The 25,802-nt window shown below is 42.1% G+C and overlaps 1 protein-coding gene across 1 annotated transcript; it reads left to right on the forward strand.

Annotated features, from left to right (window-relative positions):
- Positions 1-81: 81 nt before the first annotated feature.
- On the forward strand, positions 82-25,613 carry LOC119745972 (treslin-like). Its single transcript, XM_038222699.1, has 19 exons — positions 82-887; positions 2,396-2,813; positions 4,690-5,141; positions 5,835-6,105; positions 7,710-7,851; positions 9,077-9,258; positions 10,751-10,942; positions 12,210-12,283; positions 12,934-13,029; positions 14,001-14,288; positions 14,676-14,758; positions 15,721-15,903; positions 16,824-16,917; positions 17,960-18,023; positions 19,494-19,629; positions 20,090-20,218; positions 20,848-20,933; positions 22,237-24,129; positions 24,439-25,613. The coding sequence occupies exons 1-19, from the start codon at positions 183-185 to the stop codon at positions 24,558-24,560; spliced, it is 5,610 nt and encodes a 1,869-aa protein (XP_038078627.1). The 5' UTR covers positions 82-182; the 3' UTR covers positions 24,561-25,613.
- Positions 25,614-25,802: the final 189 nt, after the last annotated feature.

Consider the following 25,802-nt stretch of genomic DNA (forward strand, 5'->3'; position numbering starts at 1 on the left):
ATTGACACCCCCCCCCCCCCCCGATTCTCGGCAACGCAGCCATCGATCGAACGTTCTGCATCGGCCTCCGTAACTAACCACTTGCAAAGCAGTTTGGGAAACAAATTTGAAAATGGCCGCCGAATTGCCGAGGCAAACAAAGTAACGTGGTCCTTTAAAAAATTAAAAATAAGATACCTACAATGGCCACTGAAGATAGACATTTTAAAGTGGCCTTCCTCATCGATGCTCGGAGGCGAATAACACCGACAGACAAACCGATAGAAGTGGACACTTTTTCTCGGGGAGTTCGTTTGTGTGTGCTGAAACTGCTGTCGTATTTCACCCACGTTCGGGACGACAGTCAGCGGGCAATCGCCAACCTGCGGTGGGGTTTTAAAGTCTTTCACTCGTACGATTACCCGCCTTGCAAACGAGATTATCTGAAACAGCTGTCACTGAAAAATTTCCAGGACTTCGAGGATCAACTTTCCGGTGATTTGGAGGGCCTCGCGTTGTCGGTTCGAGGCAAACGGGCGCCGAAAACTCCGCAGGTTTTGACGGCGACCTCGCTGCGGCAGGCGCTGGACGATGTCATTCACGATTTTCAGTGGGACGGTCCCGATGTCTGTTCCCCGGTAAAACGGAGCGCCGCTCCGTCGCCGAGGAAGGCCTCGAGATCGCAGGGTTCCAACCTCCTGTCCAAGTGTGTTTTCTTGATGATGCCCTGCCCAGTCAGTCGATCAGGACTGGAGGAATTCTGTGATTTTGGTCCGGACGATCCGTTGCCAAGGACTTCGGAGTTTCTTGAAATGATCCTCCCAGCAAGCGGATCACAACAGATATTTCAAGACCAAAAAATTGCGTTGTTTTGGATCGACACAAGTCCATGGATTGCAACAGAAAAGGTTGAAAAAACCTTTAAATGTACCAACTTCATTGAAATTACTAGAATTGTCGAATATGTCTTGCTTTCCTTTTTTGGGCTCATTTAATTTAATAATTGTGTTTCAATTTGTTGTATAGGTCTATGTAACATTGGTAATGAAAGAGTATTAAAATGATACCAATTAAACAGGAAGATGTCAATGAATACAACCTTTACAGTAACTTTGTAACACGCCTTACCTTCACATTGCATTTAGTAATTTTGTCAATAGACAGGGGTGTGAAATCTCAGCTTTGAAGCTGATTTCAGCTTTTTTTCTTATGGATTTCAGCTTTTTTTCCTCACTTGCTGTGTACAGAAGTATAGGACTATTTCCGAAGTTCAGCTTTTTTTTTAACGCCTTTTCAGGTGTTTTCAGCCCTTTTTATCAGTGGTCACTCACACCCCCATGACCCCTGCATAGACTTGACGGATCAAGAGAAAATTTTTCAATCAATATTTTTAATTTTAACTACAAAGTGTCTGTAATATATATTTCTGTAATATTTGGAAGATAACCTTTTGTGATCTTCATGTCTGCTATCATAAAGCCAAATGACATCAAAGTGTAAGTCTGCGCAGTGCAAGCCATTACAATATCCAAGTACAGTGACATAAATGACGTTGGTTAACACAGTATCAAAGTTTGCAGTTTAATATGCTGTTCCTGTTGACTGCTCAATAAAGCAAGAATCTAAAGAATTGTACATTTGTGATGAGCTGGGTTAGGGATACTTTCTAATTCCTGAAATAGGTTAGGGATAATCACAATCTGGGAAAGATTTCCATATACGAAGTTCACTAATTTTCCTCTGTATTGACTAACAAGCCCCCAGATAGCAATTTCATGTCATCAACGTCAATTTGAGCAGTGAGAAAATACAAGCATTTTCTCAGAAAACACTTAGAATTTTTTTCAGTCAAATCTCATAGGGTTTGTACACAGGGTGTTGAGTGAACTTTCCACAATCTGTACTTAATTAACCCAATTCCTGCTCAACCCAACAGGATTCGACTACTGTATTTGACATACCCGCTGGGCACTGTTGCAGTAAACCCCTTGTACAGTCGAAAACCTTTATAAACAAGGTCCTTTGGACTTTACAAATTACCTTGTTATAACAGATACCTTGTATTAATAACAGTATTGGAAAACAAAGATAAACAATGGTATTGTATTAACAGTGCTCTTCTTATCAGGATTTGACTGTATACCTGTTGAAATCTGTTGGATTCAGCAGGCAACTGAAACCATTCAGAGTCAGATTCTGTTGGGTACTACATGTAGTAAATAACGTCAAGTTGGACTCTGCAGTAAACAGAAAAATAAGGCACAGTTAGATTCTGTTGGATTGAGCAGTTAGATTCTGTTGGATTGAGCACCCCAGTCATTTCATATGTTCAGGTACCCCAGTTAAGAAGAACAGTAAAAAGGCTAGAAAAATCACAAGGGAATGATTGTTTTTTTTTCTTTATTATTCATTTTAGCGGGACCAGGATGGGTTGTCAGTCGTCGCACCAGCCATGCAGGAGCTAGGTGGATGCGTCATACCAATACATGCCCTGGTCAGTCAAACGGAGCACATCACGACCAGTCTCAAATCAGAACACCCCATCAACAGACCCAGTGAAACACCAGGATCCAAGGCCGTTCAAGAGGAGAACGATTCTTCTTCGTCACTGGTAGTATCATCACTGGGCACAGGGAAACTGCACTCGGGGCAATGTCCAAGCAAACCTAAAGACAGGAGAAAGACTTGTTCGGAAGGATGCATTCAGGATAACAAGAGCGGCAGTTCTTCGTTCCTTCCATTTTCAGCCGTCGTGGACCATTATGTGAACTCTGAAAAGACAGTTACATCTGGGAGAGGGAGTTATGTGAACCTCAAACTTTCAGCAGTCACAGGTACCGCTCAGCAATGCACAACCAAAACAGTCTTGTAAAGTGGATTTTTCGCGTCAGGGAGATACACATTTTTATGTTAGGTTTTGCCCTTCGCTGACGAGTAATTTGGCGATTTTTTTCTCACACGCCCTGAGACAACACTATATCAATGTACGTCCCCCAATGCAAATTCCATCCTGTAAATAATTTAGTTGCAGTACTCACTGCTGCATCAGACTCAAACCAGCCAGCTGACCCTGGCAAGCTCGGTGGTGAGGTGGCAAGACATCTGCACTAGTAAGCAGGAAGTCGTGAGATAGAGTCCCACCCGATTAAGCTTGTCATTTTTCTCTTGCAAGCCCTCAGACGACACTGATTATATAGTGTTTATGAAATACACATACGTCGGCGAAGGGGGAAACCCCCCAAAAGTCTTCTTTCAATTTCAGATTCGTTGTTGGCACGATGCAAGTTATTATTAAAGGGAAGATACAACATTTGCAAACATTAAAAAACGAAATGATCAAATTATCACGAAAGCATCCTTTAAAATCGTGGCTCCTGGTGTGCTGACATTTTGAAGAAAAAGTGTATTTTTCCAACGCTGGTCGGCCGACCAGCATTGGAGAAATTTTTTCCAACAACTGTTCCTAATTTTTCATATTTAGTTATTCTGACTTTTCCTTGCAATTGATTACACACCTATGAAGGGGTACAAGCCTGCTGGACAGATTATCTGACCTTACAATTCCCCAAAGTGAATCATCTTAAGTGGGGTCAGGGAACCAGACTACAAGAACATGATAGGTTTTCTTGGTTTTTCCAGCATCTACAAGCCCAAAACGTGAAACAAGTTAGTTTAACAATATTTTCTCTAACATACTAATCCTCCAAATCCATTTGTTTTTTAAATATTTTAGCAAAAGCAAATGTTGTACATTCCCTTTAAAGCTATAGTCCATCATTTGCAGCCATCCGAAAAGTAACTGGCGTAATTACTGTTGAAAAACAAACTTGGTTGAAAGATAGTAAGGGAACTAAACTCCCTGTGAAATTATTCTTTCTGGGAAGCTGTCATTTTGAAGTAATCAACGAAAGAAGGCATTTCCAAAGGTGATTCTTAAGAAGCACCGTAGGAAAATTCAAATTAGTAGTTCGTTTTGTTATTCAGCGCAGCGCGCACAAGTATTGGAACGACGCACACGCGCGCACGGTTGTTATAATTCGTCGGATCAGTGCGCGACGCTGCGTAAAGCTGCAATTCAAAACATGATTCAGTAACTTTTGATTTGAAATTGAGATCTTAGAATGCTGCTTTTCTCGGAATGTACAGCTGAAGCTTAGCTGAAACTTCATCAGGTTAGTTGCTCAGTATCCTTCATTAGATTTTGAACACTTTTGTTGCTTCAAACGAACAAAATGCACTAATTACAAATGATGGACTATAGCTTTAATCATAATTTCCTTGCTTTGAAATGAAGTGTAGTTTTGTAGTTAAATCCATCGCAAGTCCATCACAAGTCATACAGTCCCAAGTCGAGTCGTAATCTATTCAAATGAACTTTGACAAAGGAACAGCATTCCTTTGTTATTGTTCATCCACTTTCATTACTTAACTGAACTAATGAATTGACCTATGATTTATTTGTGACTAGACTTCTGATTGACTGATGTAGTGTAACAAAAGGCTTTGAAGTTTCAAATATTTCATTAGGACGAAATCCTCCTTTGAGAGGCTTCCTTTAACTTTCAAACTTAAATCACCATTTCAAAAAAAAACATTCCGTCAATACCTTTTGGACAATTTCTGTTCTAAACATTATTTCAAAGTAACACATTTGTTCAAAATACCTTCTTTCTTTTTTTAAAATCCCCTTTTTCATTCCCCTTTTTGCAGATGGCCAAGCGACAGATTTGTGTTGTCTTGAACTGAATCATCTAACTGGAAGACCATTGACTCCTGCAGAAGCTAAATGTGCATCACCCCTTAACAAAACAGCAAGTTCCCCTAAAGACCCGCCCACTGATCTAACCATCACAGCAACGAACTGGTGCCGTACTTTCAGTGTAACAAATCTGGATGCAAAATCAGAGGTTACCAGCCCTGTAGAAACAGTGGGCTCACCTTCAACCAGAACTCCACGTAAATGTGGGGCAGAAAACCAGGCCGTCGTGAAAGCTAAGCTGTCGATCGGTACAGTTCCCATCTCTCAGTACCAGGACAATGCAGTGTATACGTGCACTGGTCTGGCTTTGGATGCGACATCTGCAGAAGGGAATACTGACGTCAGACTTTCGAGTTGGTTCAAGGAGGCCATGGTTAGCCTCAGTCGGCAGAGAAAAGCCTTGGTGAGTATTGTTGAGAATTGCTCAGTTCAAAGTTTTCAGCCAAACACATTCTACAAAACACCATAATTAATTCCCTAAGTTTTACATTGCGTGTCTCGCACAATACTTGCTGAGCAGTTTTGATGACCCGCACAAAAATAACCAACTTGCAGTAAAAAGGTTTCTGTTTAAAACACAAGATAGTCAAACCCAGGAAAGTTGGCTCCAGAATACACAATATTTTATCCAGTTGAATCAGGATAACTTAAAAGTTCGTAGAGTAAGCTGTAGTGGTAACGCGATGACAACAAAAAATCCACTTTAATCATTTGCTAAGAAAATTAACTTAGCTGCTATACACTTGTGTCATGAATAACATGAAACAAGTGTCGCTAGACTAAAACATGTGGTGTAGATGCTACAAAACATAGGCAAGCCTTATAAATCTGCTCTCAGACCAGTGTACATGTAAGTCAGTCGGTGAGATTTGTGACCAGTCCACTTCATAAGTGGTAGTCCGTTAGTGAGTCAGTTAGTCAGGTACAAAGCAGCAAAAAATCTGTAGCATGGGACCCTTTAAAAAAAGAGATTGCATGTCAACAAGTGTTCGTCATGGAATGAGTGCATGTATGTCCTAAGGTTCGAAACTTGCCAAATAACAACCAAAATCTGTTGATGCAAACTTACTGGGTTCCCCCCCCCCCCCCACCCCAGTTGGTTGATATGCCGCATCCAGAGACTGGCACGCCCGTCATGGCTGTGCTGGAGCCACTTACCGCAACCACTGCATCGCTCCGCATGCTGAAATCCTGGCCCCTGCCTGGACAGAGCACCACCAATCACCGAGACGAGGCCAGCAGGGCAAGGAGAGCCAGTAGCAGGAGGAGAAGTGGTACTGAGGATGCAGGGACCCGGATCAGGAGAATCGCTGAGGAGTGTGTGAGGAGGCGCAGCGGCATGGAGAAAACTCTGAGAAACACTCAAGGTATATTTGGCAAAGGTACCAATAGAAATGATGCGTTTCCTGGAGACGTTTGCAGCTCAGATAAGTTACCGATTGTATCACAGCTTTTGTAATTATTTCACATGGCCCTGATAGACTAATTTGGCGATAGCTATTTTCTGTGGTGGCATCGGGCTCGCGCAAGACCCGCTCAGGTAGTACGCACGCACTCCGGGCTCCTTCGGCCAATGGGGAAACCAAGATGCGCACACGCCCCGTCTTTAAGAACACGTGCTGCATGCGTGTGAGCGTGGCACCACCACAAAAATGGCTTCTAATTTTGTTTGGCGAATTCCAGTATATCCAGACTGCAAATTGTGTATGCGAGAAGCACATTGCCTTGTAAAATAACCTTGCAAAATGGTGATTGAACAGGAAGATTTGTCCAAGCGGCATACGTCTCCCATATTGGTATCATTTCAAGGCTCCCTGCGACTACAATACATTACCAAATTGGTCTCAAACACTCCGTGCACAAGCACCCCCCTCAATGGCTACTAAATGAAAGTAAAGCGGGACTCCTGAATGTATGCCTATTTAATTATGTGTACTTTGCATTGTATACGTGCAAACCAGTGCGAGCAGGCATTCCTGCGCACAGAGCTCTCACGACTGGTCACAAAGCCCAATCTAATGTCCATGCACAGAGTTTATAGAGTACTTTGGGATTGATCCCCCAATTGACAGTTTCCAGGTTTGCAGCATTGCTAATAAGCCAGATCAGTATCTCCATGAAGCAGATCAGGTCAAAGGTCATTCGGGATAAAATCGCTGACACGATGTTACGCGATGTAACGCAAACGCTCATTCTGCTCGTAATTAACACGCGAGCGTCGTGCACCCGTCTCCCTGTGCGTTCATACGCCTTCAGTGAGCGTTTGATTATCCCGAAGGACCCGTGACCCATATCAATGTGCGCATGCACCGTTGAAATACCAAACAGGCTTATTGCAAAGTCACAAAGCCTCATTCCTGATTATGGCTATGGCTTGCTATTTCACATAGTGCCTGTTGAGATGGCTGTAGCCCCTTTCCATAGACACGTGTGTTACTGCTAACCATAGCCAAGTAATTTGAACCCTTCCTCAATTTCACATCATTTTGTGTCAAACTAAACCTAATGAGAATGCCACTCTAACCCTAACTCCCTAGGCCTTTTTGCTAGGATGTAGCCTCAATCCTGCAAAATCCTCCAATTGGCCTCATGGAAAAATAGCATATAGCCTCAATCCTGCAAATTCCTCCGCTATTTCTTGAACATGGTCCATGGAGGGGTGACCACTGCCTGAATCCTGCAAAATCCTCCGGCTATGACTGTCAATAGGCTGAGGCAGAGGCAGTGACATCCTGGAGCAGTGCGGAGGATGTCAAGTATAATCAAGGGCTAAATTTATGCACGGCTGAGCGTAAACAACACAAGGTCCGGCCCAAGACCTTGACACAGTGCGTACTCCGAAATCAGCAACCCACTTTTGCCATGTAACCTCAATCCTGCAAATTCCTCCAATTTGCAAAAAGGATTTTGGAGGATTCAGGGCAGTTAGGGTTCTAATGTAGAAAATTCTTGATTGGTTGACTATCTGTAGGTGGCCAACAGAGCCCCCACCCAACATCCTCACCATCAAGCCCTTGTGAGATGGTCTCATTCCGGCCTCATCTCTTGGAGCCCTGGTTCTCCTACTGCCCGTCAGGCGGAGCATCAGCCAGACTAATTGATAAGCTACAGAGGTGAGTTGCTGATGTTGCTTTGCATTTATCACTATTATTATTGATATTATTTATTGCTGGTATTGAAGCCAAGGCTTCCTCAAAAGTGCCCTCGGCACTGTAGCTCACAAGCCTGAAGAAACCTGTAGAGAGAAGACAATGAAAAGAAATTACAGTTTTAGAGGCGGGAGAAAACCCTCAGAAGAATATTCTGGGGAAAACCCACAGTATCAGGCAGGGGCCGTGGGCCAGGGCAGGAATCAAACCTGGGCCATAGCAGTGGAAGGCTAGGAAAGAACCTCTGCACCAACCTGACTCCTCTTGACTATTTTGAGATGATATAAAACCACGCAGTGTACTTGAGAGGCTAAGAAATACAAATGTATGTCAGTGTTATTTATTATGGTACGAGATTACTCAGAATTATTTTGCTGAGGGAGATGAGGTGCACAAACGTGTGGCCATTATTGCAATCAGACCCCATTTCACCAATATTGATTTTTGTGGCTTAAGTCTGTCTTTTGTTTATAGAGCTATATTAAATTACTAAAGCACTAACTCGGTGTCCAAAGTGAAGCCTGCTGGGCGCATCCATGTTTATGTACAAACCTATGAAAAACTTGAAATTTAGTACAGCTTTAGTAGGGCTATTTGCATATCTGCATTTGTATTCTATCTATACCGGTGTGTTATCGAAGCCGATGCGCCCAAAACTTAAATGCACAATCAGTAAATGAGCGTTTGATTTTGTACTGCGCAAACAACACAAGCGCAAATGCACGCGCATTACATGTAGAGTACATTATTCAAAATTCATTCCATCTAATTTCATTATGTTCTACAAACACGCACATGAATTCAAAATGTCTGCGCCCAGGATGGCTTTAAAGTTAGGGCTCTAGTAGTAATTTAATATAGCTCTATGGTTTTGTTTGATTTGGTTTGATAGATTCGGTTACATTTCATTAGCTGATTTTGTGTTTGGATTTTGTTTCTACATTTGGCGAATTTAACACCAAACTACCCTGGATTTTCATTACACTGTAACTGCTGTGTTACACAGTGTACCAGAATTCTGAAATAGCCATAGAGAATAGGCACTTGTGGTCTCCACCATAAGTGAAAATTTTGTTTGCATTTAATAAATAAAAGCTTATCTTCGTACATATGAAGGTCTCCATCCTGAACAATTTGGCAAGAGGAGTAAATGACTTTGTTTTACATATTTCTGTGTTCTTTTTTGCAGTGTTCCACTGTATGACAAACCTCCCGGCCCGACAAACCCCACCCTACCCAGCCAGCTACTTCAGCAATTAGGGGAAAGGTACAGCCGACAGCCTGGCACTGTCAGTAGCCAAAATATTGACATGAAAGTCACTGGACAGGCAGACATCAAGGCAGAGACTCAGGCTAGGCAGTCAGCAGCTGGTAAGAAACAAGTGGTTGGAAGCCATCCAAAAGTTTCAATAAGTTATTGCAATCAGTGCAACACATAAATGACAATTGTGATTTTTTTCTATAAAGCCATTTAACCCTAACCCCCTAGGCTCTTGCACTAGAAAGGATACCAAACCTAACAAATTTCAACAGCTGCATACAGGTCTGTAAGCACTGGTACCAAAACTGCCAAACTCCAACAGGCCTTGTACGGGGAACAGTACTAAACCTGCCAAACTCCAACTGTTGGAGTTTGATTGACTTGGTATGGATGGGCCTATGCATTGTCGAGTGATTGGATAGGGATGGTACCAAACCTAACAAAATAAAGCAATATATTTGACCAGGAACTGTACTGGGGACCGTGGGTGAGCGTACCCACGAAGAAATGCCTGTGAACTCCCATGTACATGCACATTTGACCACAAACTGTGCTGAGGACCGTGGGTGAGCATACCCACGAAGAAATGCCAGTGAACTCCCTCAAACTCCAACGTGTTCACAAATCTCATGCCCTTCTGCCCCGAACCTCACAAATTCAACAGGGTCTCCCTGGGCCTTTGGTACCCAGTCAATCAAAGTCCAACACCAGCTGGCCAGTGTTCAGTACCAACCCTGCCAAAATCAAGCAAAACCCGCTGTTGGAGCTTGATGGACTCAGGGTTGTTAGGGTTAAACACCTACATATTCATGTACACAGTTTTATATTTAAGTCCATTGCAAGTTCAGTCACAAGTAAATCACAAATCTGTTCACAAGTCCAGTCACAAGTAACAGGGGAAGAACAGTAATAAAGTAATGCTTACATGTATGTCTCAGTTATTTTTTTAATAGCTTTTGACTTGAATTGTAAAGTGTGATTGACTTGTGAGACTAAAGACTTGTGATGTCTTACAATTGACTACAACGCTACAATTAAATTTCTAGTCATTATGCACTTACTAAGAAAAATGTGACAGAGCACATCTGTTTTTGTTTGGACAAGTGCGACTGCAATCGCACAAAGTCGTTAGGACATTTGTTTTTTGAATTTACTCATTATCCATCTGCATTAGAAAGAGCATACTCAGCTGTGCATTTGATAAATTACGCTAGTTGACGTTCTGACGTTGGTTTGTTGAAATTAAAGTGCCAGTTTCATTAAGTTTCATTATGCAATTTTTTTCTGGGCCTGGAACCCAAACACAGATCTGTTAACCCCAAACACAGATCTGTTAACCCCAACTCATCGGGGTTGGGTGGCATTTTCCATCAACAGTTTGAAAATGTGTGATATCTTACTGTAATTTCACCATCTGAAATAACAGTTAGACAGTGGACATTTTCTGCCTTTTTATGCTATTTGTTTATACCCAACACATTCAAATGTGTTATGATGTCACTGGAGCTGTATTCGGAAAGAATTGGTCACAAAAACTGATGGAAAATGTCCAATATCTGACCATAATTATACCACATGAAATGTAATGCGTCTCACATGTAGGACTCGAAGGACAGGTCAGGCAGAGCCCTCGCCTCAAGAAACGCAAGAGCACCATGAACGTTGGCTTTCGTACAGAGAGGATCATGAGCAACAGCCGGCTCATACAGACCACAAAGGAACCCAGTCCTGTGAAGAAAAACCAGAAGGAGAACAGAGTACCGGGCAACACAAGGAACAAGACCTCAACGTTCAGTAAGATTTGTTACAAGTACTTGCTTATGCTAAACTGTCATTCAATTCAGGGGGGAATGGATGGGGGGGGGGGGGGGAGCCAAGCGAGTACGGTGGTCTGTGTGCCTCTTCCATTCGTAAACAAAGGGGTGTGCAAAATAGTGATTAAGGAAATATCCATTTTGAAGTCGTAATTTTAACACTTGTTCTACAGACATTCAAGCTCTTGTTCTATACCAAACATGTATATTAGTCCAGTATCAAAAGACCAATTCTAGAAGCTGTAGTCGCTTCATTCTATCATGCAGTGAATCCTGCATGCGACCACGGGCCATTGCACACGGGTCAAACACCGTAACCATTGGACCACACAGCTGTGCACCGGTTAATATTGCTTAACCCTTTCATGCCCACATTGTTTATTGACTTGGCTCTCCCCAGGACCAAATTGTTTGCTCAGTCATGCGGAAATCACTAGAGCGTGAACAAAATGACCACAAGTCAAAAAATCAGATTTTCACTGCCAAGGATTGATTAAAATCATAGGTGTTGTGTGTAAAGTTTGTTCCTTGAACCTTACTCTTTTATGTGATGTAAAAATGAAGTCCATACCTGCAAATATAAGAAAGTTATGCCTTTTTGTTCATTTGGTCCCAATTATCAAACTGCAAGTGCAAGCCATTTCACCACATGACAAAATGGCACTCCATACCTCAAATTGTGCGTGGATACTTCTGAAGCACTTTTCTCATTTTTTTTTTAATGGTAACACTATGAATAAACCACACCAATAGAAAGATCCGAAAACACTCTTTCAGCTGGTGTATAGTTGATGTATGGGCGGCCAAACATATCAACATGCCGCCTTTCTGAAAAGTAGTAAATATATCTGTGCTGAGGGTGTTTTGTGTGTGGTTTCCTGGTCGACTAAAGTCGCCCATGGGAACCAGCAGGGGGGTACTTCTTGTCGACAAAAGTCGCCCATGGTAAGGAAATGGTTAATATTTTATATTAATCGAAAATCAGCTGCAAACCAGTCATAAGCAATAAATAGGCCATCTTAGAGAGTATCTTTTGTTATTTTAATTTAAAAACATTGAGTGCACAAAAGGTTTGGTGTGTCCCATCCACGGGGCTCTCAAAAGTGGTAAATAAGCGCCCTCTTTTGTTGACGCACGGCGTCCATAGAGTATCTCTTGCGTCTATTTCTTTTTGAGCCTGTTTGTGTAGATAGAACCTGTTGTTCTGAATATTTCTTGTTCGTTCTCTATCTGTTTCCCCCTCCCAGAATGTCCAACATTTGAATCAGAACAGGACGTGATTGACTGCATTCAGGCTGCCTATGAAAAGGAAGTCACAGAGGTAAGCAGCAGACCACGCTTGTGGTCAGTATCTGTTCTTTGAATGATGCTAGTGTGTTCATTGTGTTTATTTTCAGTATTAATATTGCTGGAACTGAAAGATAGTGATCAAGTTTTTTCCCCTTGTACTGCCACACTTTGGAACTCTCTACCTGAATCTCATTTCTTTTCTCTCTATATCTTTAACAATTCACAAAATGTGCGCAGATAATTTCCGTCATAAGGACTTCTTTCAGTTTTGTGTTCAGGCGACGTATGGCCAAAAAAAATCAGCGTCAGCAAAGCCCAGTATTAAAAGTTTTTGCCTTCAGTTGAATATATGGTGTTTTTTTCAACAAGTATTTTTTTTGCCCTGTTTATTACCAAACCTGGCAAAATGAGCCACAAGTCGCCAGACTGAGAATGGGCCATTAAGTCAATCTTGCACGATAGAAATCTGTAAGAAATTTTCATTCACATAATATCTGCAAATATGTCAAAATGTAAAGGAGAGTGTGCTCTTCCCACTGCATATGAGTTACTAATAAGTGACAAACCCATAAGACTTCTTTCATAGGATCTGGGTGCATTTTATAGTTGACAAGAGATTGGTTTTTTGTTTTTTTTATAGATTAACGGGTCAAGATTGTTTTGTTTCACTTGTCTTTGTAGGGTTCCTGTGCAATGGACTTTGTGCAGTTCACAACCAGTATTGTGCTGTCCTATATGAAGTCTGGTTGCACTGAGGCCGCAGAAAATGATCCCGTGGTAAGTTGGGTTGATTATGCCGGAGACTCACCAAGTTTTGTATACTTTGGTTTGAGTACATAGAAAGCAAACTTATCCCTAACCCTGCCGGACGTAACACAGTACATATGGTGGAAAAGTCTGGTGCACTTTGATGCATTCAGCTACCAACACCAGTGCATGAACAGCCAGATCTGAGACAATGAGAGCTAGTCCAATTGAACAGTACCACAGTTGTATCCTACTGTGGTTGGTGACCACAGACTCTCAGGCAGTTTGGCCTTGAGACTTTTGACCTGATGGATCTTGCTACACTGGGGTAGGCTTTTCATAGACAAATGTTGCATCTTGCTGCGTTCAGCAGGATTTCTAGCCAGAATACCTTGGAGGGTTAGGGTTAAAATTTTAAAACGGAACTTGATACTTATGTAGTTAAAAAAAAATGAGCTTGTCTGTCCCTCTAGAACTCAAAATAATGGGCTTGAGATTAGTAATGAAACCAAAAAAAAATAGTGCCCTCAACTTCGTCACCATTATGGGGATATTTTCAATTCTAATGAGTGGGTGGCCTATTTTAGCCCAACAAAGGATGCATTCCATTCCACGAAAGCTTACGCAAACATTAGCTTGGCTTTTGCAAACATGTCAACTAAGTCGAACAGAAATTCCATCAAAACCTTCATCCAAAATGGCCGTGCCCAAAGTTACAAGGGTCGTTGTGTGGCAAGCAAGCTTTTCATTTCCTTGAAAAAAGTAACTGAGACTGGAAGTGAATTTTGTCAGTAATGGGTTTTTTATGTAAAAAAAACGGCAAATTTCAGCCCTGGCAGCTCACTGTGAGCGAGTCGACCATCTTGGAAGACATCGCCAGTGCTGGTAATGCACAGTTGGTCCCGCTTGTGTGAACGTTGCCAAGGTTTTCAAACATTCGCATTGTTCACGTGAAGCACATCTCAGTTTTCATTCTAGATTTCCCTCCCATATACCACCAGACAGGAGCCCGGGATCTGCTGACCAGCTGCCTGCTAGTCTCAAGCAACCAGCTGAGGGACAAATACCAGTCCCAGACCGACGAAGCCAGCAAGCTGCTCAGGGTGCAGGAGATTGAACTGCAGGTCTTACTGCGGCTGGAGATGGAGGCTATGTCGCCCACCGCGGTCACGCCGGGCAAAGGAGGAGACGGCAAGGGGGACGAGGAGAAGCAGGAGAGGGGCGGAGACAGCAGTGCAGAGGAGGAGGGGGCAGAGCTGCCGGAGAATGTTCAGAAGTTGGTGGATGAGGTCAGCAGATGTTTCATTGGTTCTGTGCAGGTTTAGGCTTTATAGTCAATCCTCATTAAGTCAAAACGAGTCAGTTATTAGCAAAAGTCAATCACAAGTCAAACCACCAGCTTTTCAAATGAACTGCGTCACTCACAGACGCTTCCTTGTGATTATATTTCCCCATGTTGCTTGTGACCTTTTCTGGTGACGGACCCAAGATTTGACTTGTGATGGACTCGACCTACAACTCTGGTTCTATGAAGATCTTCTGGATGGGTTGTTGCCTGCCTCCTGTGGATAGTTGTAAATTGCTGAACCATTCCCCTAAAACCTTTAGCAAAGTGTCCACCAATGTCCAGTAATGCCCACCGCATGTGAATCCTCCTGATTCCTGTTTTCTTCTAGATTGTGAAACTTTTGAGAGCCATTCCCTTCCTGGCTGATCCCAACAGGTTGACCTCCTTCCTCGCAGAGACACTCCTGCAAAAGTAAGTTCCCACAGATATGAACTGAACAGTGCGGTAAAGAATTGCAATATTCAAGGGCCTTAATTTTCTGAAAAAAATATCTACTAGACCACAGGGTCAGGATCTCAAGAAAACTTCTGGACCAAAAAGAAAGAGTGATAAATTGGGTGAATTATTTTTCACATGTACTGAAATGTTATGAAACTCCAACTAACTAATGTGAAGTGGAATTCTGTTATGACCATTTATTTCTTGGACATTATACATCTTCTTTGGTGCATTCATAGTGGCGGCAGGTCATACAGGACTCCGCAGTGCAATTTTTTTTTTCACTTATGATCAATGTGTGCTTACAGCTCTGGCAAAAAGGCCGCAGTCAATTTTTTTTCACTTTTTTTTCAGCTCTGGCAAAAAATTCTGTGTTAACCCAAAAGGCCAAGTTCTTTGTAAACTGAATTCCTTGTTAAACATATGAAATATGCTTCACGTAAGCACAGTATTCTCCGGTATAGATAACGGAGAACCTTTTTTTTTTTTTTTTTTTTTTTTCTGGTAAGCAGAGCTTTTAAACTGGGCCCTTACACCATCACCATGGGCTTTATTCACGAGTCGGCCATATTAAATTGAAAGCGATGTAAATTTTTCATTTTTTGGAACTTGCGAAGAAAAAAGAAAGCAGCAATGACTAAAGTAAATTACAAATTAATACCAGTCTGCTCTGATGAATAATTTCAAATTTGTGATAACACATACCCTAATGTTTTAAGCCACATTTCAAAAAAAAAAATGAAAGTGAGGCTAGAGTGCATAAATAGTCTGGCACCATCCCATTCCACAGTTTACAATTTATAAAATACATTCAGGGAACACGACCAAGATGGCTTCTTCGTGAATAAGGTCCATCAAGCAAAAAGATTTTCAATAATACTTTAATAGATATTTGGCTTGAATAAAAATTTTGAATGTGGTTCATCTGAATGCAGCTATGCCGAGTCCCTACCTCACGTCCTGCGAGCCATCTATGATGACCTGATGCAGCCGGTACCCTCCATCCTGCTGTCCCCAAGCAGCGACGTGACTCTGTCCTCAGTCAAGACCCAGCCCCCTCCTTCCTACCGCTCCTCCTCCCACGGATCGTTTGCTGAGCCATCCGTATCAAGCACTAGGTATGAACGATATTTTATTTTAATTCTTTCTCGTACTAAAACACAGAGGTGCACCGGTGTTGTGTGAAAATTGGCCAATATGAAATATGGATGCATTGGTTGTATTACACATGTCAACAGTGACAATAATGAGGACAGTGACAGATCGTGTGTGCGCGTTACATCCATGTAAAGTAAAAGAGACCAGATTTCATAGGAGTCCAATTTTCATACGACACCGTCACTGTAGCCAGTAGAAACCTTGTTGAAAGCCAGTAGAAACCTTGAGGGAGAAGACAGTGAATAAATGAGGAAATGTTCGAGATCACGCGGCAGCCCATATCAGCGCACATTCGGTCCTCTCCCCTCACATGTATTCATTCATACTCCTGGGTGGAGAGAGGCTATTGTAGTTAAGTGTCTTGCCCAAGGGCACAAACACCATGTTACTGGCAGCTTCGAACCCGCCCACCATCGTACATGAGTCAAACACTGTAACCACTGGAACGTTGCATTCTGACTTTTAGACTAGTTTTTTTTATTAGAATACATGTGCACAAACCTGCAAAATAAAATAAATTGTAATGCTTATACAGCACTTTCCGTTGTATTAACAATCTCAAAGCACACTTAGTTATTCACCCATTCATCAAGCCATGAGACCAGAGCACGCAGCAGCCGATTTCAGCGCACATTCGGTCCTCTACCCTCACAGGTACCCATTCATATTTCTGGGTGGAAAGTACGAATGCAGTATGCTCACATGAGTACCTGGCACATGGCAGCAATGCCATCTGAGTTTCTGTCGTATTGAGATTTGACAACTACTTTGTCACCGTTAAGAAATAAGTCCTTAACCCTCTTCATTACACTAATGCAAAGAAAATCCATTTTCTTCTTCACCTGCATTTCATTTACACATTGTAAATGGTTGAGTGTAGAACACAGAGGTCGTTAGTCCGTCATCCGAGTTTGGCCGATATGGGAAGCAAGAGAGTTATCCCAGTACCATCAAGGAATGTGGCCAAGAAAAAGGTCAGTCAATTTGCTGGTTTTTTTATTGAAGTTGTGAAAAAAGCTCAGATGCATATATATGGTTAGATTGATTATTGCCCATATTTGTGATCATTTTCTATGAAGTGACAAAGATTAGCGTTCGAAATTTTCCCAGTTTAGAAACAACAGTTTTAAAGGAAACATGCAATAGGATTTTTTATGACTGAAATACATTTAAAACAGCTTTCTTTCCATGTAACTATGACTTTCCAGCTCCTTTGTAGCAGTAAAAGGGAGAAATTTCAACATTTTAGTTTTTATGCTAATGAAAATTTCCATTTTCATAAGCCAAAGCGTGATGTCATTCAGGGCAGAACAGTAGTGTCTCCATAGCTTTGTGTACAAATATATATTAAACTTGTCTTCATTTTCTGGGAGTAAGTTCCACTTTGTATTTGTTTATCATGTTATTGTTAAACAGCTTGTTTGGACAAAAGTAGTGGTAAATATTTCTTCAAAACTTTTTTTGTGGGTACTTTTGAAGGACTTATTTTTGTACTAGGAGTACCTTGTGTGACAGCAAAATAGCGCCCTCTTACATGTATTGATGAAAGTATTTGCTAATAATTGAAAAATTACCACTTTCTTGTCACTTCCAATGAAAAGTATTAAGAACTTGTATGTTTTGTTGCAACACATAGTAATGTGCATGAAAACAAGATGAGCTGAATTTCCACTGCATGTTTCCTTTAAAGCCGGTTTTCTTTAAATGTTCCATATCTTCATAATGTGACGGGTTTTTGTATATCGTTTCACAGATGATGTGCATCTATTCGCCTTTTGTGTGTGTATTGCTCATATCTATGGGAGAGCAGTTTCATTTTTTTCCTTTCTTTTTGAATTCTCTTAAAAAAAAAAAAAGGCAAAACTGTATTCGATTTAAAAAAGCTTATTGTCAGATATTGTGTGTTGTAAAATAAGTTCCATGGTGTGTTCTGAAAAATGGGGGGGGGGGAATCAAGTGTAATTACCAGTTTCAGGACACTCCATGAAGATTGACTTGTTTTGCCTTTTGTTGCAGGACAAATCAAAACCGAAAGATAAGGAGGGGAAGGAAAAGTCGAAACTGAAAGAATCGAAGGAGGGTAAGGTTCTTTACTTGATTTGATTTCTTCTTTCAAACGAGTGCAGCTTTTTTCCAACAGGTCTATTTTTCAAAAGGAATCTAACGGCTTTTCCGAAATCTAGGCATTATCTTTGGCTTTGGCTCTCCCACTTAAGCTCCGTGATCTAAGGTTTCTCATTGTAGAAGCACAGTCTGGTTCCCTTTTCTGCCACAGGTACTTTGAATCATGTTGTGAAGCCAAAAGTAGCATTATACAGGGCGAGTAAAAAGAAAACGAAACCCAAATGGCAGGACCAATTTTTGAATAACATTTTGCCTGTAGCACTTGCAAAATCTAGGATATGAAAGCCCAGTCATTAAAGGGAAAATACAACATTTGCAAACATCAAAAAATAAAACTACCAAATCATTTTGAAATACCTTGCTGGACTGTTAGTGAATGACAGTGTAAAGCATCCTGTAAAATCATGGCACCTGGTATACTGTCATTTTCAAGAAAAGTGGTATTTTTGTATCATTTTCCAACGCTGATCGGCCGATCAGCGTTGGAAAAAACTGGCTTTTTTTCAAATACTGGCCACAATTGACCATCGCACTTGTTTGCAATCGATTACAAACCTATGAACGGGCACGAGCCAGCTAGACTGGTTCCCTGACCTTACAATTCCCCAATGTATGTAAACTGCTCTGTTTCTTCTTATATGGAGTCAGGGAACCAGACTACAGGAAAATGATTGTTTTTCTTGGTTTTTATAGCGTTTTCGAACCCAAAACCTCAAAAAGGTCAGTGTAACTATATTTGCTATATATTTCCAACCCCCCAATTCCATCCATTTCTGAAAATTACAGCAAAAGCAAATGATGTATATTCCCTTTAAGCTTTCTTTTAGTACAAGAATCATTCAAATCACTCATGTACTTTTCAAGTTACAAAATTTTGAACACAAACACCCTTCTAAAGTTCTGTCCACAGATCAAAATAAAAAAAGGGGGTTCTTTCAGCAAAACGAAAACAATTCTTATAGGGATGCTTTTGAATTGTTTTTGTTTTGCTGAAAACGAAACACTGAAAGTGCTGAAAGAACACTTACCTTTTTTTGTGATCCGTGGACAGAACTTTAAAATGGTTTTTGTGTTCAAAATTCTGTTACTTGAAAAGTACATGAGTGATTTGAATGATTCTTGTACTAAATTTGATTCTTGTACTAGATTTTGAAAGTGCTACAGGCAAAATTTCATTTAAAAATTGGTCCTGCCATTTTGGTTTCGGTTTTTTTTACTCGCCCTGTAGTTTGGTTTGCATGCAGTGATGAGAGGAAGCCACAGTTAGTGGAGAATTCTAGATTTCAGAAACACTTGTGGCGTTCTATAAAACCTGTTGGAAAATGTTATTATCAAAATCAGACGATAGATTTTGGAGACCTTGTATGAATGATAGCATTTTGTCTTGATGTTAATATTGTTTATGGTGATGCCTCATGGCTTGCAGAGGGAGCATCTAGTGCCAAGACGGTGCGGAGGAACCTCTTCATGGGTGGAGCTAAACACAGCCCAAGGAAGGGAGGGAGCAGTAAACTCCAGCGACGGCAGAGTGTGGCAGTCATGCAGAATATTCACGGCACTAGGTATTTAAAACCGTCCAAAAATCCATTATGATTGAAAATGTGATTACTTATTGGACTCAAATCTTCTGAATATCGTGTCTGTAGGCCTACTCTGCAAAAATGGCAATCATTGAATTTTACTTGGAAATGTTATACTTGGTCAGTTGATAATTGTGGAGCATCAAGGTCCAGTGGTTGCAGTGCCGGTCTCATATGCGATGTTACATGGGCGCACACCCTGGCGGGAACAGGAACATCACATTTGTGTCGTTGGGCAAGACACTTTACCACAATTGCCTCTCCAACCAGGAGTATAAACAGGTATCTGTGAAGGTTGAGACCAGATTGTACTGATCTCAAGCTGCTGCAGAAAAAAATTGGTCTCGTGGCTAAATGGTAAATGTGAAGTATTATTGGACATTGATTTAATATGCCATGATAAGCACCATTATCATATTTTCCATTTTTATAATTTTTGTAGAAAGAGCCCACGGAGAAGGACCCCTCAGAAGACCAAAGCGCCCCTGGTGCTGAAGACCAAGGTGGTCAAGGAAACGCCGGGCAAGAAACAGGTGTTGCAGGCAATGCTGAAGAAGCAGGAAAGGGCAAGGTGAGTTGTGAAAGATATCTAAAGCATCCCAGATCCTACAAAATCCATTCGGAAGATTTGGAGGATTTTGAAAGATTTGAGGATGGTGGAACACAGGTAGTGTTTCGTCACATGGGGCTCGGTGTCTTTTGGAAATTACAACATACAGAGAATGGGGCCATTGGATTACTGCACAGTGTTGCATTTGAAAGATTCAGGAAGGATTTTGAGCTAAAATGCCTAGGGATTTTCGTTTAAATACACAGACAGAAGACGACTTATGTGATAGAGACATCATGTCCCGTGTTGTATGTTGTATCTCTGTGTATATCTTGTCATCTCTTAAGAGATTTGAATGCTTGATGAGGTTTAACTTGGGAGAAACTGTTCCAGACTTTGGTTCAAGTGAATGCAGTACGACTTCACTATGATAAACACCGAGTTCCACAAGAGATTGTTCGGTATAGGGCACATTCGTTACAAAAACATTAACTACCAAACGTTAATTACCAAACATAATAACCAAACATACCTGGCAAAATAAAAATAGATCCTGCTGGAGATCTTGAACACAAATATCAATTCCAGTTGAGCAGTTCCAAGCAATATAATTTCTGATTCTCACTACTTGTGATTATTTTCATCTCCAGGAGAATCTCAGCAAGCTCCGGGGATGCCGTAGTGCCACCTACCCCCATGAGAGTGATTGAGGAGTCCCCACTCAAGCCTGTACAAGGTGAGTGGATTCCTGCAACAGCATGCGTCTAAATTCAGTGTCCAAGTGCAAATAGCTGATAGGAAACTGTCAGCGAAACGAAAACAAATCACATAGGGATGTGTGCGAATTGTTTTCGGTTTGCTGAAAGAACGCACACCTTTTGTGTGATCCGTGGACAGAACTTTAAAACGGTGGTTGTGTTTAAAATTTCCGTAACTTGAAAAGTACGTAAGTGATTTGAATGATTTTTGTACTAAAAGAAAGCTTATCAATTGGGCTTTCATATCCTATATTTTAAAAGTGCTACATGCAGAACTTCAATAAAACAATAGTCCCAACATTTGGGTTTCGTATAATGAACCTGTATAATAAACCCTTCTGAAACATACTTCAAATGAGGGCGCACTGATCATTTGTAAGATTCACCCAGCTAGCATCCCGCTAGTTGCATAACACATTGTTTATCCAGCATCACATTAATGACAGTGTGTCATAAAGACAAACTACTCATCATTTATCCAAATGCTCACTTTTCCCAGGGGTGATATTTGTCGGGATTTGTTTCTTGATTTCAGGAATTTAGGCAAATACAAACATATATATCACAGACCCAATAAATGTTGTTATATAACCGAGATACAGATCCTTGTCATTTGATTGGTGGAACTCCCATCACGTGTCATTCGTTATTACTGCCATTCACGCCAGGGCTCAAAAAGTAGAATCCGCCCTTGGGGAATGGGAAATACTATTGAACAGTTAGGATCATTCTTGTTCCATGACGGGGTATTTGTGTGCAAAGGCATGCTGGTGTGCGCGTTCAGCGTTGCGCGTAGCGCGTATTGTTCCAAAGAGCCAGCGCTACAGCGTTGGGTTCATACATTTTTGTGAAGGGGTGGTTTGGAAGAGAGAAATACATTTTCACCAATTTTGTATTGAAATAAAAGTTCAGATATATCAAATGACATATGTCAGTCATATAAAACAAATATTGAGTGGCTTTAAATTGTGTGGAATCTCGGTAGAATCTGGACTTTTCCAGTTCACTCGGCTTCGCCTCGTGAAATGGAAAAGTCCACATTTTACCGTGTGATAATATTCCTCCCATTCCACGCTGATCCACTCAATATTTGTATACTATGATGCCCTCGGCGACCCTCAAACTCTCCGCCGATTCTTTCATGGATTTTTCATTTTCCCTGGTCTTGGTTGAGCACCAGTGCCACATTTCAGAGATAATAGAATCGTAATTATCCCAAATCCAAAAATTTCTTTGCTGACCTTTATATTTTTTCCATTTATTTACAAAAAAAAATTTCAGAACTGAATGTTCGGCGCAGTCCACGTATCAAACCTCACAAACCAGGCGACAGGCGCAGCTTCTATTCAACGAGCAGCATCACCGACCTGAAGCGCGCCCGCGACTTGGGCTCCAGAATTGCTGGCAAAGTAACTCCACCTCCCTCCAACAAACCACTGAAACCCTCAAGCAGGAAATCACTGCTGAGTGAGATCTGTAGTCCAGGGAGCATGCCCGGTATCTCTGTGAAGACCTCGGAATCCCCAAGTAGGAATACCAGGTCCCAAGTTGGACGGACACCATCTAAGGATCCGCCCGGGAAAGTGGACCCAGTTGGAATAAGCCCAGATGGGATAGGCCAGAAGGATGACATGGTGTTTAAAACTCCTACAAGAGCTCCGAGAAGGATCAACTTCAAGTCTCCTCCTAAACACACCACAGCTGTAATTGATAGCTCTTCAGGTGCACCGAGTGAGAGTGTCATCCCAATTAAGGATTGTGGTCAAGTTGGAGCTGCCACCCAAGTGCCAGTGGTGGCTGGAAAACTGTCAAATGGGGATCAGGTTAATTCACCGAGCAGAAGAGGACTAAGCCCGTCTTCAAGAGCCACTCGGCAATCTGGCTGCAGAGCTCTGTCAAGTCCAACACGGACAGAAGCAGGACTTCCTTTACCCGCCGTGAAAATACCAAGCCCCTCCCCGACTCCCAAAAGACAAGGATCGCTTACAACTGCCCTGTCCATGACAGCCACCGCCATGAAAGAGCCATCGGAGCATTCCACTTCACCCAAACAATCTCAAACAGATGGTGAAAACGTAGTCACACCGGGTCGCAGAAGTCAAAGACTGCTGAAGTCACCTGCTGCGTGTATTTCCAAACAAGCTGAGATTTATGATAAACTTACACAGCCACCAGTAATCATAGACACTGTTGATGCAAAGGACAAATCTTTCAGGAGTTCTTTAACAACCCAGGACAACTCTCTCCAACTTCCCAGAAGTAGAAAGCGTACATTGGCAGACAGAAGTCCCTCCCCTAATCCCACTTCGGTGGTCAGCACCCCGTCGCCACAGAAATCTACCAAGTCTGTCACCCCAAGTTCCCTCCAGAAATGGCAACGCAGGAAGAAGCTCAGGCGCGATTCCCCAGAAAAATCCAATTCTCCCATTTTCCCAAAGGTCACTCCACCCTCTGCAAAGGGTAAAAGTAGAACCGCCACTCCTTCGCCACCCAAGTCGCCCAAGTTTGGTCGTGTGACGCCCTATTCAGAGAAACGTAAACGGGCACCGAATCTCCGAACCTCTGCCAAGAAGGAAAACTTGGAATCAGTGGTGCCGGAAGAGTCTTTGGGAAAAGCCAGACAGTATAAACTGGGCAAAGTCTGCAAAGCAAACGTAAATCTGCTAACTCTCATGACTGATGAGGATGATACGAACGTCAGTCAAATGCAAACCCGTAGCCAGTCCCGCGAGAGTGCAAACTCAGAAGGCACCGCAAAGGACTTAACGGAACCACTTGCAGAACCACAGGTCGAAGCGTACACCTTCTTAGACACACATTTGGATGATTCAGATGATGATATTGACTTCCCAAGAATTATCTCCCCGCTCCGTCCCAAAGCGGGAGCGACGTCATCAGACAAAGTTTCTCCAAACGGAGTTGGCAAGCACGCCGCCGCCTCTAGAAGCCCTGAGATGTCAGCCAGGAGTTCAGCCTCAGTCTTTCTCTCCGAGGATGAAGCATCCATCTCCACGGACGACGTTTTCCTGCTATCATCCCCCTCTCGTGCCAAGAGGAAGCTGATCACCACCCCACTGACTACCGGCGGCTTGTTTGAATTGATCAACTCACCCATGCTGGCGTCGGTGAACAAGACAGAGAAGTCTGGATCAAGAGTTTCATTCATTCAACCAAGTAAGTTTTAAATTATAAAAAAAAGGGGGGGGGGCTTTTTTTGTGGATGATCTTTGTCACATTTTGTTTCCAAAGATTCAACAGAGTACAGTGCTAACTAGTTTTATTCCCAACCCTCAGGATGCCATTTGTGTAAATAGGTTAAAAAAAATTGGGGTGTGAGTGTCGCCCAAAATTCTCAGTAACACACTTGTGAAAGAACAGTCCGCTGCTATTTTTTGCACTCAAAGTCTTTGAAAGGACGACCATTCTTAGGTCCTGTAATCTCACAAGAAATTGGAAATAAGACACTTTCTCAATCCTCCACAGGGAAAGGTGGTCGTCAGTTGTATCCAAGTGGTTCGCAGTCGTCTTTAGGATCTCCGGGTCATACCATGGCACGACGGTCGTCGTCACTAGGCCTCAAACGCCTGAGTAGCGACAGCCCCTGATGAAACGTTTTGGACCACGGAGAAGATATGGTAACAAAGTGACTGACAAACAGAAATTGCTGATTAACTCATTGGCACCAGAACTACATTGTATAACATTGTGTTTATTTACTGATGAATCCGCAAAACCATAAAAGTGCTTGGGCGAATTCAGGTGCTACAGCGATTAGAAGGCAGGGAGGTGTGGAGCTGTACAGCGATTGCTAATCCTAACCTTTCCAAATCTCCCAAAATCCTCTTTGCAAAGTGGAGGATTTTGCAGGATCGAGGCTACATGGCAAAATGTGTGGCTGATTTTGAAGGATACACCGAGTCATGGTCTTGGGCCAGACCTTGTGTTGTTTATGCTCGGCTGTGCATTAATTTAGGACTGGATTGTACTTGAAATCCTCCGCACTGCTCCAGGATGTCACTGGCTCTGCCTCAGTATATTGACAGTGATTGCTGGAGGATTTTGCAGGATTGGGGCAGTGGTTTCCCTTCCAATGACCACATTCAAGAAATAACGGAGGATTTTGCAGGATTGAGGTTGCATCCTAGCAAAAATGCAATTTTGCTAGGGGGTTAAAGGGTTATCCCTACCTCCAAGAAGATTTTTGTGCTAGATTTAATGTCTTCTGCAGGTGGATAGAAAAAAAAAACAAGAAATCTGTGCTTAGCAAAAAAGAATGCTTTATTATGGACTCCGTGCCCAAATACCCCTTTATGTTACCAAGAAAGATCTAGGTGGACCTTTTGAGCACATTGCCACTGTATGCTTGGTGCACATGTGATGATAGTTGAAGTTTGAACACAATCAGAATACAATTGGGTGCTTCGTGCCATAGCCCACCAACCAGATCATAATGCGTTCACGCGGAGCTGTAACTAGTCGTCACAAAACACCATATACTGTTCCTGTTCAAAATAGCCATCCAGTGGCATGTATGATTAAAGCTATAGTCCATCATTTGCAGCCATCCGAAAAGTAACTGGCATAATTATTGTTGAAAAACAAACTTGGTTGAAAGATAGTAAGGGAACTAAACTCCCTGTGAATTTACTCTTTCTGGGAAGCTGTCATTTTGAAGTAGGGCCTAATCAACGAAAGAAGGCCTTTCCAACGGTGCGTCTTAAGACGCACCGTAGGAAAATTTAAATTAGTAGTTCGTTTTGTTATTCGGCGAAGCGTGCGCAAGCATTGGCACGACGCACACGCGCGTGCGGTTGCTATAATTCGTCGGATCAGTGCGCGACGTCGCG

Source organism: Patiria miniata, unplaced genomic scaffold (genome assembly GCF_015706575.1).
Source record: "Patiria miniata isolate m_02_andy unplaced genomic scaffold, ASM1570657v1 HiC_scaffold_7, whole genome shotgun sequence".
Taxonomy (NCBI): Eukaryota; Metazoa; Echinodermata; class Asteroidea; order Valvatida; family Asterinidae; genus Patiria; species Patiria miniata.

What these genes read in the sequence shown, in the direction of transcription:
- LOC119745972 (XM_038222699.1), top strand. Translation starts at nt 183, where the DNA reads ATGGCCACTGAAGATAGACATTTTAAAGTGGCCTTCCTCATCGATGCT. An exon ending in GGAATGTGGCCAAGAAAAAG is followed by an intron (nt 16,918 to 17,959) that starts GTCAGTCAATTT and finishes CTTTTGTTGCAG; the next exon opens with GACAAATCAAAACCGAAAGA. An exon ending in CAGAATATTCACGGCACTAG is followed by an intron (nt 19,630 to 20,089) that starts GTATTTAAAACC and finishes TAATTTTTGTAG; the next exon opens with AAAGAGCCCACGGAGAAGGA.